The sequence below is a fragment of the Lygodium microphyllum genome, chromosome 17 (genome assembly GCF_053477565.2).
Source record: "Lygodium microphyllum isolate KBCC chromosome 17, Lygodium_microphyllum_v1.1.10, whole genome shotgun sequence".
Classification (NCBI taxonomy): domain Eukaryota; kingdom Viridiplantae; phylum Streptophyta; class Polypodiopsida; order Schizaeales; family Lygodiaceae; genus Lygodium; species Lygodium microphyllum.
Window position 1 is genome coordinate 26,055,270 of NC_141151.1, and position 15,633 is coordinate 26,070,902.

Below are 15,633 nucleotides of genomic sequence, written 5' to 3' on the forward strand. Positions count from 1 at the left end.
AATATAAAATCTTATTATATAAATAACAGAGAAGAGAAAACATAGATATACATACACACACAGATGAGTATCTATGTAAACTTGCCTAAATTGATCTCTACAAGAAGATAATACCAAGAGTTATAATTGACATAACACTCTACTAAAAAATAGTGATTAATAAAAGACACAAAGACAAAGGAAGAAAGAGATATTGCAACTATGTAATCTTGGCCAAAATGATCTCTGTAAGAAGACAATAATATGAGTTAAAACTAACTTCAAGATCTATTGAAAAAAAAAGTAGAAAAAAACGAGAGAGAGAGAGAGAGAGAGAGAGAGAGAGAGAGAGAGAGAGAGAGAGAGAGAGAGAGAGAGAGAGAGAGAGAGAGAGAGAGAGAGAGAGAGAGAGAGAGAGAGAACCTATGCATCATGTCCCAAATTATCTTTGCAAGAATAAAACACTTAAGAGTCAAAATCGATATCAAATCTTACTTAAAAAATAGCACTAAAGAGAAGGCATAGAGAGAGTATGGCACCTATCTTTTACCCAAAATCTACAATTGTATGGAGAAGACATTGCAGAGGTAAGTGGAGAGATCAAAACCATGATTAGTTTCTCCACAAAGCTTCAATGGCAATGCTGGATTTTTGGATCAAATTCATTTTGTGAGAGTGATTGTAGCCCCTCTCCATCACAAGCCCAACCACATAAAGAAAGACTAGCTCAAGTCAAGTAAGAAGAACATAGACCACATGTGTAATACACATTGACTAGTACAAGTGGATTCTTCCAAGACCATAGGGGAAAGGCTCTTGAGCTTCATGAAAAGCATAACACATGCTACCTGTAGAGATTGCTTTAGATCCTTCTCTAACCAAGACCCTGCTAAGCTCCAAGTTGTAATTTCTATAGTGCAAGAGAAGTTTTCTAATCCCATGCATTTGAGATTTGTGATCACTAGGCATGAGAGAAGATATGAAAAAACATTGCTAATAAGAGAGTCCTAGTTAAAGTTGGAGTAGTGCAAAACAAGAGAGGGCAGAATAAGACTTAGCTCTCGTAACTATGCCAATTTGTGCACATAATTCAAGAGCAGGTTGAAGCACAAAGCAAAGTGGAGCATGGGATATTCAGCTCAAAATAGAGATAGGTGTGATGAATCCAAATGAAGCAATTCAGACCATTGCACTTTGGATCAGGAGGAGTCGATACATGGCATGGGAGACAAAGTTTATAATTTATAAGTATTTATATTGTGTTAATTTTTTTCTTAAATTTATGATTTTTCTAATTGTTATTACCATGAGACAGTCTATAAGAAACATCATAATCAACTCAACATATGGACACACTTACATGTAGAGGACATCATCATGAAGACACAGTGGAGAGAAATTATGGTTGGTAGAACGTGTTAAGTTATTTCCTTTAACATTAAAATGGAGCATCTTAGCCATTTCTAAGTTTACATATTCAACAAATATAGGGACAAAACAATGAAGTAGAAAGAAAGGAAGGGAAGCAAGTAGAATGTGATGCAAAGCACAGTGAGGAGAACAATGAAGAGAGTGATAAGCAAGGAGATGGTAATGATGGCACCTCCTCCTAGGAGATATGATCCATATACATAGTACAATACATAGGTTGCTTCGTACTAATAGTCACGAAGGGAGGCTTTAAACTAATGTATATGTTCTCTTATACTCCCTTGTATAGTTATTGTAACATAACCTAGATTGGATCATTCTCGTTCTTATTTCACGTCATTATTCAATATTTTATTGTGTCAAAATTTATTATTCTATGTTTTTAAAGATGAAGTGTGGCTTTAGGTACTGCTTTCTGTAGTTATTGTAACATATGCTAGACTTGATCGTTCTCATTCTTATTTCATGTTGTTATTCAATATTTTATTGTATCAAAATTTATTATTCTATGTTTTTAAAGATGAAGTGTGGCTTCAGTTTGTATATAATAAGATACCCAATGAGTATATAAGAAAGTGTGAAAAGAAAACCCCAGGGAGTTCCTGGTTGTAGATCTGGTGTGAGTGGTATATAACCAACATCTTTCTTTTTTTCGTATAGTAGGTGCAATTATCTTTTCGTGATAATATGTGTGAAAATTACAGACGTAGTATGGTACAAACAACAATTTTAGATTTCCATGAGAATTGCAAACATAATGCATTTATATATGCATTACAATTCATGCTTATTTTTTGACAAATACATGCAGATTTAGACACGAGTCTTCGGACATAAATATCAGCATGATGATAACCATGTGTATAAGTCTTTTTCTAGTTCAAAAAATGTATCAATGTAGCCGTCTATGGGGCTAATCCCTTGTAATGAAATCTTTTCATACATTTTGGACACTGCTATGCTCTACACCCTCATAGTGTAGTAACTAGAACTTATCTAAGTGTACATGGCCTCTTTCTAGGGAACCAAGGTATAGAACCTAATTGTCCTACACTATATTGGCATATCCACCTTATTTACATGTGAAATTTGGGCTATGTACATGAATACTAAGTTTTTTTTAGTATGATCATCCTAGCTACATATATAAGCTAGATGTGGGGACATAATAAATGTAATGAAAAGAAATTAGAGAAAAATTGTAGGAATATATCAATAAATACTTGTTGTCAAGATGGCACAAGTATATAAGATGTAAGAGGTTATTTGGTCATAATCATTTATGCAATAGTACAAGATCCTATTCATCTCCAAGCTTCTTGTCCAGCTTCTATGGCTTCCTCTCTTTTCTCTCTCTTCTTTTTGTCTTTCTCTCTCTACTTCTAATATTTCTCTCTCATAATCTAAAATTTATCTATACTCTATGGAAGTTTTCTCTCCTCTTTGTCTCCTCCTTTACAACAAGTGGTATCAGGGCATATGTCTTTGATCCATTTTCATTTACTTTTCTTCATATCTAGTCTCATTCTAATTGAAATAAATCTATTTCAAACATGTACTATAGGTATAAGACATGGAATTTTACTAGCAATGACTTGTAGAGGAACTATAGTTAAAAGACACCAGAGCTGAAGGCATTTATAGGGGATTGTGATAAATTTGGGGGTAGTGAGACCAAAAAAACATGTCGTGTACAATTTTTGAGCCATTTTGATAGGTGGTTTGGGGCCTTCATTGAACTTGGAGAAGGGAAAAAGGCATAATTACTTTTGAAATAGACTTCTCTTTCCCTTTTCTTTCAAGTCTTGTAAGTTGCCATGGAAGAAATGTGTTCATATCACTTCACTATCCTTTCTAAGGCATACAAGAATCATTGAAGAGCATTCTTACCTTCATTCTAAATAAGCTGATAACCATTTTGAAGGGCCTTTGAAGAAGGATTGATGGCGGTAGTTCAATGCTATTATGATGATCTTCTAGGATTTTTTAAATTGATCTGCAACAAGGCAATCATCAACCATTGGTTCTTCAACCCTCAAGCATCTCAGGCTTTAAGTCCATAAGTATTTCGATGCTACTTCAACAAGATTTAGTTTCTTTTACTTCTTCTTCTAAGTTTGTTTCACCATATATGAGGATGATAACTTATTTCCCTTCAAAAACCTCTTAGAAGCACCTTTAGTTGTTTGCTAGCTTGTCTAAATCAGTAGCATTGGCCACAAAAGATGAGTGAGTGGGAGTTTGTGAAACCATCCCTCTACTAAAAGTACTAAAAGAGTTTTGAAACGCATCTTAAGGGTACCGAAGAAGGTCTATCAAGTTAGATAACATGAAAATATGTGTGTCTTCTCCTTGCATCTTCAGAATCATGCATCTCTCTTGCATCTTTTACTTCTTGAGTTGAACCTTCTTTAGGGGTGTCTTGACTAATGCAAGATGGGCAGTTTATGAGCTCAAGCAACAAAACTCGACCAAAGAGGTAAATGTGTTTCAATAAACTTATTGTGGTATCCTCTCATGCACAATCTAACTGATATCCATTAGCACAAACCTAAGTGACATTATCTAGCATAAAAGAACTTGCAGAGGTACTAAAGTGCAAAACTTCTACACTAGTGTGGTCATAAGTGAGTGTCTCAGATGCTTCATTTGCGTGTGTATCATTATCATAATTGTTAAATTATTAGCCATGGAAGAAGCCTTTAACTTTAGGACATTTGGACCCTTGCTTGGTCCAATACCACCACAACCCTTGTAGAGAAATGGTTTTACCTCCAAAATAGGAGCCACAACACTTCGCCCTGTGTATGATGTTGGAAATTGTGGCTAACCTTTTTGTTACCCAAAACAACTGAAAGTGAGATTGGCCACATTTGTGGTAAAATCGTAGATTTGGTCCTACTTTCATGAACCAGCCAATAAGCCACAACTTGCTCCCTTCTCAATCAAATGGTAGTGTTATCAGATATGGCATTGTAGTACTAAGTTTTTAGGCCTTGATTAAATGGCAAGCAAAAAAGGGTAATACCAATAGCAGATGGCAGTGTTATGCCTAGCTCTGAAGGTGTCACTACCCTTTCTAACATTAAGGATGGCCCCTCAAAGCACAATAGTTTATTACTTGTTCAAGCTACAATTTGACCTAAACTCACAACTTTATAAGTAGAAAATTTTCCCATCCCAAGCAATAGTAAATTCTCTGATTAGCATTACAAGAGCTTGAACAATAACAATAGCAAAAGTAAATTTATCATGGAAATACCTACAATAGTAGCAACTTCAATGTTAGTTGCTATAGCTAGAATATTAGTACAAGCTTCATTGAGGTGGCTAGGATATGTTATTGGGATCTAAAATACATGTGAAGCAAGTCAATTCATATATATACCTTGGAGATCACAAGAAAGCATTAAGATGAGATTATGCAATTAGTATAGAGCTTCCCATTCCTTTTATAGAGCAATGGAAGTTGAGCATCTATACGTAGTGAGATCACAATTTGGAAGAAGCTTGATGTCTCGGATATAACATGGATGCCATGCAGCATGAGCATTTCATGTAGGAGAGAAGTAATACTGTATAGGGATGAAAAGAGACTCGAAGCTGCAGGATATGTTGGCATCCTATAATGGATGAAAAGAGAGGAAGCCACAAAAGCTAGACAAGGATCTTGGATATTAACATGATATTGTATTATTGCATGAATGATTATGATGGAATAACCTCTTACATCTTATATACTTGTGCCATCTTGACCAATTGTTGAACTAAACAATGACTATGTGGGCAAAATCTTATTTAATGCTATTAGAGCTAGACGATTAACTAGTAAGCAACTTAGAGAATTGCATGGTCAAGGGTTATGTTATAGATGTGCTAAATCAATGTCGTCCAATCAAAAAGCTAAATACAAGGTGAAGAGCACAAAAATACCATTGGTAATTGAATCTTTTGATGAGAGAATGAAGATGGTCATGTTGAATAAAATCTTGATATAGGTTAAGAAGATAAAGGGTCTAAAATAGCAACCTATGAAGCTTTCAAAGATTGTGTTGGGAAGTTACTTGAAGACCAACATGAGGAAGATTATGAGGATCATGACCAACATGAGAAAGACCATGACCATGAGTTTTTATGTGATTCAGTTGCTTACGATTTTGTGGTCTAAACATACATGCATATGAGTCAATCATGAATAATGCTAACTATGGCTTGGTGGCCAAGAATTCATTGCATGGATGGGATGACACCTTTTCTTTTGATCCTAGAGGATAGATGATTACATTTGAAAAGGAAACATCGATTTAGACTAGTGCTTGTCTTAGGATCATTCCCATACCTTCAAGGGATCATTTGGAGGAAGATTATATCATGTTAATATATCAACCGAGATATCAACTCACGAGCTTTGTTTCACTACAACCGCTTACAAGACAATTCTCTATTTTGGGATAGATTTCATACTACATTAATTACAAAGATGTCACTCATACACGTGATGAAAGTTCTTGAAGAGAGCTATGTTTGAAGCTATAGCATACTTGATTTGGATAAGTTGATTAAAAGTTATGGTGAATTTAGTCCAGCATGGTCTCCAATAGACATCATTATGTGTACCTTTTGCAAGAGCTCATTCATGAAAAGTTTTGCACCAAGTCATCACTTTTATGATGCAGCATAGCTGTACATACATTATACTTGGTGTTCAATTTTAGACTTCTCTACTCCCTTGAAGATTCTTGAAGATTAGAAGATATTTTATCATGTCTAAACAGAGTGCTCTATCTTCTCCACCATTTGGTATATTTTGTATTAGGCACTCATTTGGATTTTGAGGGTAAAAATATCTAGGTGAGGATAGATTTTAATGAAGTGAAATTAGATACATATTTTTGGAATATGCCAATAAATACTTGTTGCCAAGATAGAAAATTACTCTCAATATAGGAAATTAATTTTGCGATTGACTACAGGTTGTGGAAGCTTTTATTGATTGCAAACATCACTCAATCATCATAAACATCCACAAAACACTCTATTTACTATAGTTCGACAATGAAAGGACCACCAATAATTGTTATCACATTCCGTTAGTAGAAAGTAAGTCGATCTCATAACAGAGATCTCAAAATGGAAACACATAGTTGACATTTGCATCATTGCTAAAGCTTATTTATGTAGATCCTATTATATGTGCAATATAGTGCTATGAGTGCATAACCATATTGCAATAAAGCATTTGGTTTTGCAAGGTAAAAAAGTGTTAGTTGCATTTCAAGATTTATTGTTTCATTGCACAACTTCGATACAAAAGTCCAATTGCTTGAAGACATATGGGTGAAGGTTGTCCTTAGTAATAAATAAACATAAAGCCAATCATTATTTTGAATCCATGAAAATACAATGTAGGCAATGGTAATTATTTAGTAGACTGGCTGCACACGGAATAAGGTACAACTATATAATTTGCTTGACTTGTCAAAATGACAGTAATTGACTATAAGACAATGTCTACAAAATTTGATGACACATATATCTACTAAAGCTCAAAACTAATTGAGTGGTAATGGAAAGCCACTGAAGAAGTCTTCGTGTAGAATAATGGTGAATGTCTCCGACATTCCCTTGCAATATCTTGTTGCATGCTCTTTGAACCAGAGACGAGCACTCCAACATTTTGTCCTGCATACTCCTTAGCCAATTCATGAAACACATCTACACACAATAGGCGAATTGTATCATCATAGGTGTTTTGGTTTATTTGTTAGCTAGGATGCCATTTGATCAATGGCCATTATATTAATGAATTGTATTTGTCTCACATTCCTTTGAGAATTTGAAGTAAAGATTGGGAGCACCATGAGAGTGGAATTATGGAAGTGTAGGAGTGCAAAGTGCATTAGAAGAAGAAGAAGAAGATGATGATAATGATGATGCTGATGCCTATTAGGATGAAGAGGACAATGTTGATGATAATGATGATGCTGATGCCTATTAGGACGAAGAGGACAAAGAAGACAATGACCACAAGAATGAGGATGACAATGGTGAGAGTGCCACAATGTGCTGCAAAGAAGAAGAGAATATTATATATGTGTTGGAATTGGAAGAAGAAGAAGAAGAAGAATAGTAAGAATAACAAGAAGAAGGCAACTACTATGGAACACATTGGAGATGAATAATGTTCGGCAAAATCTTTTTGATAGTCGATAGAGAAACCTTCAACCTTACCATCTGCATGGCTTTTTCAAAGTTCCAAATCTCATTGTTCAAACGATCTAAGTAAAATGGAGTCACTTTGATCATGATAGTTCAATCTCTTCATATTTCTTTGTCCTATTTTTCAAAATGTGGCAGACGCTAAGCAATTAAGAACAGCTAGATGAAGAAGCGGTAAAAGTAGTAGTGATACCTGGCCAGGTAGGGCGTCCACCAAAGTGGAGGAAGCCATCCCAATTAGGGGTGGTGATGGAGGTGGCAACGACGTTGTCATGCGCCTCCACGTCACGGTAAAGAGCGGGTGAGGGGGTGGCACTCACACTCATGACACGGGCACTATTGGCGGCAGTGTTGCTACTAGCTGTGACCTGGCCAGCCGCGTGGTGGGTGGTGCTGCTACTGAGGGCGCGCCGCCAGGCCAGCACGACGGCCCCGCCCAGCACGCACGTGCTAAGGAGGACAGAGGCGGCCACTACGTGGGCCCGGTTGAAGTTGGGGAAGTTGTCACCAGCGCTGTAGGGCCCCACCACTAGCACGTTGAGCAAGCCCGACAGAAGCAAATAGCCCACCATGGACACGAAGATCATGGAGCCCACCCACGTTTGCATGCTGGACGAGGCGCTGATCCCTGACACGCCACGTAGGAGCTCGCCGCCACGGATAACTGCCGGTTCCAACAATAATGCATGGCTAGCTTGCTCTGCATATCACAAGCTAGAATTTTAGACCAAATTCTCAGTATAATTAATACAACATTGTGAACTACCATAATATCATGAGCTTATTGGAGGGAGGCAATGGATTATGTTTGGTTAGAACAAGAAGTTTTATATAAATTTTCACCATAATTCTCACATTGTGAATATCGACGGAATTGCGAGTTATTGAGGGGCAATGACCTAATGCCTAGCTAGGTGTGGTTGGGCCCATTCGCGCCCCACCGCCTCGCGCGGAAACTACCACCCAAAAAACAAACCCACCCCAATCCACCTCCAAAACCACACTTGGCTAGGTACACTGTACCTCCCAAGCAAAAGCTCGTTGAACACTATAGGGGGGAAAACAAGAAAAAAGAGCCCCTTCTCTCAGAGGTTATAATATCTAAAACTTTTATGTTGGTGTAGTTGGAGGCAGGGAACTGGTGGTTGGGGTGGCTAGCAGCCCTGTGCCTTCAACCACACGTAGCTAAGTGTGAGGTGCCACTTGAGCCAAGAGGGGCACCTAGCTAGGTGTGAGGTGCCCCTTGACCAAAACAACTGAGGCCAACAACCCCACCCAGCATCCCCCTACCTTCAACTACACCTAGCAGCTAGGTGTGAGGTGCCTCTCAAGCAAAGCACCTCACGCTAGCAACTTCCTACCTTTAAGCACACATAGCTGCTAGCTAGATATGCAATCCCTCTGGAGCAGAAGCTCATGATGTTAAATATAACAGGGGACAACAATGAAAACAATAAGAGCTTATGTAATTATGTGTGGTGGAAATGGCCTAAAGCCAATAGTAAACTTCTTGTGTATTGATAGCTCCTGCTGTAGCTGCAGTACCTATGTAGGACCCTAGAGCGGCGCCATTGTAGGGTTCCCTCCGCCGCTTCATCGTACTATCTTTATTCTCAGTCTGATCCATGTTATTAATATAATGAGCTGGTGTTGTCATGTACACCTCCACTTGTATGTCCAGGTTGGTCAGCTTCTTATAGTCCGGGAAGATCTCTTCTGGGTTCATGTTGTTCAGCACGCACAGCTCCTCTGGCGTCCTCACACAGTGGTACAACTTGATGGAAGTCGGAAGATCAGTATAATTTTCAAATTGATCCTGCCCTAATTTGCTCCTGATTATCCTGTGCCTGTGCAATATGTCCCTCATGATCGCCAATAGGGGAGTCACTCCTATTCCACCACCCACCAAGATTAGCGACCGGTACCTGCACAGTAAGAGAATATACATCAAGCTTACTAGTTATGCAATTAGCACTAATTACTCACCAACCTAACTACCTTAAGACTATGAGTAAAATCTCATGAGAGTATTAAGATTGTCAATGGAAACTTCTTATAATATATTGAAGTAGTGCATCTTCCTCAGCTAGGTCAACACAAGAGAATATACTGCAAGCTGATTAGTTGATTACAACTACTTACGGCATTAATTTCATTAAGATTATTATTGGAAGCCCCTTATAATATTAACGTTATTGAGTGGCAGGTCGCAGATTAGTGCAGCTTACACTACGTAAACACAAGAGGATGCACTACGAGCTAATTAGTTATACAGTCAGTACTAATTACTGGAGTAATTACGTTAAGATTATTAATGAAAGCTCCTTATGATATTACAATAATTAATGCAAGCTCCTTAATGAGTCCTAATATTGTGGCCATATGTGGCGGATCAGTCCAGCTTACCCCAAGTAGAAATCTGACTCGTCCCCATAGGGTCCCTCCACGGCGGCCTTGAATGAGAACGGGCAGTAGTTATACTGTCGCGACGATAGATTGGAGTTAACATTTGCGCCCTGCAGCTGCTGCTTTTGTTGCTGCAGTCGATCAATGGAGTCCTCGAGCTGGCGGCGCAAGCTCTTCGTCCACCCCCCTAACGGCTTGATGATGATCGTTAGTGCCTTCAACTCGTCCAGGGGGCTCGACGTCACGCTGAAGAAATGCCATTGAAGCTTGTAGAATCTCGAGAGGCTTGGCAGTCGGATGTACCAGCTGCTCAATGCATGATCTTCCAAGCCTGCAAAATTAATGATCAATTGTTGCTTATACATCTTATGCACCTCGAGTAACTTGTGGCCGAGGGTGATTATCAGCACAGTTATAATTTTTATTGCTTTATATGGAGATGATGCTGCCTAATTTTAGCTCAACTACTATTATATGTTTGATGTGCGCAACCACCAGCGTAACAATATGATAATCTCGACCAACCATCACAAGAAGTTTTAGACATGTTAATCTCACTATAATTCCCGCATTGTGAATTATAATAACAACATCATAAACTTGTGTAAGGGAAAGATCCTAAACCTACCTACGTCTGGTTGGGAGCAAGACCCCTCTAGCACCTAGCTCCGTATTTGGTGCTGGAGGCTGTCGGCCCAAGGTGAGGTCTAACGATCCCTTGCCCCTGTGACGATGCTGTCTTGGTCCCACGGGTCCACAGTATGGGGCCGGACGATCACACCCCCAACTGCACCTAGCTAGGTATTTGGTGTTGAAGGCTACTGACCCAAGTTGGGCTTCCATAGCCCCCTACCCCATCTATGCCTAACTAAGTATTCGGTACCTCCTGAGTAGCTCATGTCCATGTTGAAAACTATTGAGAAAAACAAGGAAAAAGAGCCCTTATTCCCACTTGGAAAAATGTCAAAAACTTCTTTTGCATGTAGCCCTTGAGTCCTAACCAACCCTTTTCATTAGGTTAGGAGAGATGCATGACCTAGAATCTAATATAATACATGTGCTTATAAGAGATGGTAATCAACACAAGTTTGCACTGTAGTCAATTAAGTATAAGTATTACTCCTATGTAGTCAAAAGTACATTATCATCACAATGGAGATTCTATTATTGCATACCGTCGCCATGGTTCCTTGCAATTCTGAGCTCCACAGCACCTGATTCTAGAATCTTTGCTGATAATACGTCTACGACTCGCCATGATTGTATCTTTCTGAGGAAACGATCAATCGTAAATAGTAGGACCGGTATGATGAAATAGTGGTAGCTCCACACAGCATGATAGAGCCAGAATAGAACGAAAGGGATGTAGAGATGGTGTAGCCCGAAGAACAACTCATACCACCTTCGTCGAAAGAATGAGAGTGATGTTGCCCACATCACCAAGCCAAGGATTAGATCCACCAATCCAGCCACCATGGAACATTTCTCGTTAATGCTTGCCCACTCGATGATCTACTCAATCATCAATGTAATCATGGATTAGGGACACAACACATTTAGAAACCAAAATTTACTCGGTAGAGATCTACATACGTATCATATCTAAAGAGTGCTAATTTCCAATGCCAATATAGCTTTTGATTATAATAATGCAACATGAGAATTTGCTAAAGCCCCAATTAGATGACAAATATATCCTCTCATTTGAGCCCAACACATGGACTTAAAACTTCTTTGGATTGAACTATTTTAGAACTATATGTGCAAACTTTCTTCATCCATGCAATATATAGCTAAGTTCCTTAACGTCTTTTTGTTGCATCTGTTGTGGTACATATAGTTTAGATGTTAATTGCAAATGACATTACATTTGTATGTATAATGTTCAAAAGGGTATTGTGGACAATGGTGTTAACGTGGAAAGACATGGTGATTAGTGCTCTTTTCTTATCAAACATTGGCTAGTAAGGGTTCATCAATTTTCACAATGAATTGAATAAGCTAGAAGTATCATGGCAAGTGGACTTCATAGCTTTTCTAGCTTGCTCAACTTTTTACCTAATTATACTTACAAGTATAATGTTTCCATGAACAACTTGCAAATCCTAAATAATTCAAGTATTAGTCAACTTAGCAAGTTTGTCTCTTACTTGGTGTGCTTCGTGGCCAACAATGTACACCATTATATAGCCAATGCTATGAAGTGTGAGCAAAAACATCATAAGCACAGCCAACCAAATGTGGTACTTAACAGCATGCTCAAATGGGATCCTCATAAGGCGCAAAAGTGGGGATCCCCTTGAAATAGGTATCCACAATAAAGTAAATGGAACAAGTGATGCAGTAGCCAAATAATATGATGCTTGTCTGACCTTATACCAATTCCTATGCAATCATTGATAATTAGTCACATGCACTATTTTAATAAGTAAGAAAACTTGATAAAAATACTAACATGAAATAAATCGAAAAACACTTACTTTGATATGTGGGGCCCATGCATATGCTGAGGTGATTTGTCTATATAAGCTAAGTGGATCATTCTACTAAAGTGATAGTATACAATGAAGAGCACCATTGCAATAGATATCGCCTCCATGATGGTAAGAACACCCATTAGTGGAACATTGACAAATAATGGATAGGTGGAGAGTTTTGATCGGACATTGCTTTCATTATTTGACTTGCTTGATGCATGTCGTCTTTTGGTTGCTCTACAATATCCAAGTTATGTAAAAATTAGTTAACTTATAGTTGCAAACTTGTTGGACCAAAAGTAAATTATAAGTAAGATAACCTCTAACTAGCTAGTTACATGAGATTATTTAAAGTTACATGAATTGATAAAGCTCCAAACTTGACTTACCCAGCCATCTTACGTAGCTTGATCACCAAAAGACTCAAGACAACTAGAAGCACAAATGGAATGGTCTGATACATAAATATCATTCCTAAAAATATTAAAATCAAAGCAAACAATCAATAACAATATGTAATATCTCTTCTAAGTCAACACTAGAAGACACAATCAACCTCACAAATGAATGGTATACCCATAAGGTAACAAGAAATCTATCTAGCTAGTCCCATGAAATAATAGTGTATGTGGTGATTATACCTTGATAAAACTTGCAAAGCTACATATAGGAACACATTTCACTCATCCAATCCTCAACTGATCTTTGGTGAAATTTCTTCAATAGAAGCTAAAGCATTTGTAGCTTTCTTATTCTTATGTCATGTGTATTTGTGCACAAACACCTTTTAAAGGTAATGAGACCATGACTTGGCATTAATTATTTATAAAGGCTATAGGAGGCTCTACATATATATATTCAATTATTTTGTGAATGTAATATGATTTCACTAGGTTAGATGGCATAACTACACAAAAAGTGGCATGAATGATGTTTATGAAAACATGTAATAAAAATACGTGAGTATAAAATTTAAATGGATTATATTGAGAAAATCATATAATAAAGTGCTATAGGAAGCTTTTCTAAATATTTTCGGGCTTATTTTAGTATCTTTGGTTTGGTTTTGAAGTTAATCCTTTTGGAGGGAGATTTTAATTTTTCTAAGGGACCATTTTAGAAAAAAGAAAATAATTATACACACATCCAATACTAAAAAATATAAGTGATAATTAATTATGCTAGTAATAAGTTATCTTGGTTAGCTTATATATCGCATCTATTATAGGTGATCTCATTTAGTAAGTGAGTTCACATTCTTTGATGAATCTTCTAGGTTCATTGGTGAGCTTCATATTGTTAGACATCGTGTTAAGTAGTTTGGCCCTTTGGTTGGCATTGTTTACAAAGCAATAATGATGGATCAAAAATAGAAGTTCTAGAGAGTTGGCATCGAGAAGTTTTGAGTGAATCTATCATGATATATGTCATATTCATCAACAGTTAGACAATTGTTTAAACAAGTACATTAAAGTGAAATGCTTTCAAGCTGTATCTCGATCTTAGTTTTGTCACTTTGAGAAGAGCTATACAGAGCATCGTAGACTTACTTCAACATATTGCAAACTGGGCCACGAAGGTCCCCTTCTTAGTTGTTTGGTAGTTGACATTATTTCTACGACCACAAGTTATGTACCTAATTGTACAATATACTATGCAAAAGTTCAAATACCTTCACGACCATCAGTGCGAAAGAAGCGAGACTTCACATACTTCTGTAGTTCATCCACATACTTCTTTGACCCAATGGGCTCCGTCGAAACCAACCACCAACCAACCCATACAATACATATAGCCACAATAAGACATTCTAAGACTTGCTTCAACGTTAGTGCCAACATTTGACCGTGCTTGATATCCATATTGAACAATCTTTGCTGGAGGATCGTTATTCTATCTTTCACCTACAAAAAGGAAAACAACCAATTACATGATTGGAAATTTAATTAAGAGAAACGAATTGCATATTATTAGAAGTTCCCTTCTAAGCATGTCACAAAAGTTGGGACATGAAAGGGTACACTAATGTTGTGTGTTCAAAAGGGTACATTAATGCTATGTGTTCAATAGAGATGTTGTGAGTGTTCACTAAGAATTGTTGTGATGAGGGGAGGGAAAACATAAGGGTACAAATTAAGTAGTACAAGAATGTGTGTGCAGTGTGAACAATACAGGGAGAAAAAACATATTTTTAATGATGACATTGCTTGACCAAGACAATCTCAAGCATCCCGTAGAGCTGAATATTATATCCCAAATGCTTAATAAAGTTTTGCTGTATCGAGCTCATAGAGCTTAATACAGCATGCTGCTATATAAAGTTATGAGATCTTTACTACGACAATAATGTTCGAATAATGAAGCTAACTGTGGACCTTGGTAAGATAGTCCTTAAAACAGCGAATATGGGCTTACTGCAGCGTACATATACATACATATATATATACACACACACCACACACACACAACGGGTAATAGGCTTTAAACCATGGCAGCATGCAGAAACAGCTCGAGTAATTAAGCTAATGAGCTGATGATCAATATTGTATGTTGGCTCTTGCAGGCAGCTATGTCTCCTGCAGGAGCTGGAGCTGGATGCCGATATAAGCAGAGTCGTTTATCGGCAGAGAATTAGTAAGACCTGCTGCGTAGAAAGAGCGAGATAAGTGGAGACGATAATCCACAGAGGTTAGTAGCTGCTACTGCATAACAAGAAAGATTTCTAAGTAGAGACGATAATCGACAGAAGTTAGCAACTTGGACTAATGCATGAATCGGATATGATAACGATAGACATAATTAAACCTGCTAAGCTGATTCATTTCAGAGTGCAGGCGCCTGAGAGACGCATAGTCTGACGGGTTTCATTGTCTCTTCGACTTATATAGACGCTCGAGAGTCGAGAGTGAGTGTCTGCAACTACGTGCGCGTGTATTGACTTCCCTCTCCTTTATTGTACTTGTCCGCTTGTACTACCAAATCCGCGAGTACCATCAAGAGGTAGTCAACGCCCCCCTGCACCAGCAAATTGCACCAATCTACACTGCCACTGACCTCCCACAAAGCCCTAGCCTCTCACAAAGCACCACGTTGCTTCAAACCCTACACCAGTGCTCACAAA

The 15,633-nt window shown here is 37.8% G+C and overlaps 1 protein-coding gene across 4 annotated transcripts; it reads right to left on the bottom strand.

Annotated features, from left to right (window-relative positions):
• Positions 1-6,760: 6,760 nt before the first annotated feature.
• Positions 6,761-15,409, bottom strand: LOC148021713 (ferric reduction oxidase 6-like). 4 transcript variants are annotated; one of them, XM_087697222.1, is made up of 11 exons: positions 15,318-15,409; positions 15,000-15,214; positions 14,185-14,416; positions 12,902-12,986; positions 12,516-12,749; positions 12,186-12,420; positions 11,211-11,547; positions 10,036-10,366; positions 9,175-9,554; positions 7,823-8,329; positions 6,761-7,125 (listed from the first exon to the last, which is right to left on the bottom strand). In XM_087697222.1, exons 2-11 carry the CDS (start codon positions 15,000-15,002, stop codon positions 6,950-6,952), a joined length of 2,520 nt encoding a protein of 839 aa, XP_087553348.1. In that variant the 5' UTR covers positions 15,003-15,214; positions 15,318-15,409; the 3' UTR covers positions 6,761-6,949. The 4 variants fall into 4 exon arrangements, with proteins under 4 accessions (XP_087553348.1, XP_087553350.1, XP_087553349.1 ...); XM_087697224.1 differs by having other exon boundaries at positions 15,154-15,214; positions 15,318-15,395; XM_087697223.1 differs by having other exon boundaries at positions 15,000-15,211; positions 15,318-15,336.
• Positions 15,410-15,633: the final 224 nt, after the last annotated feature.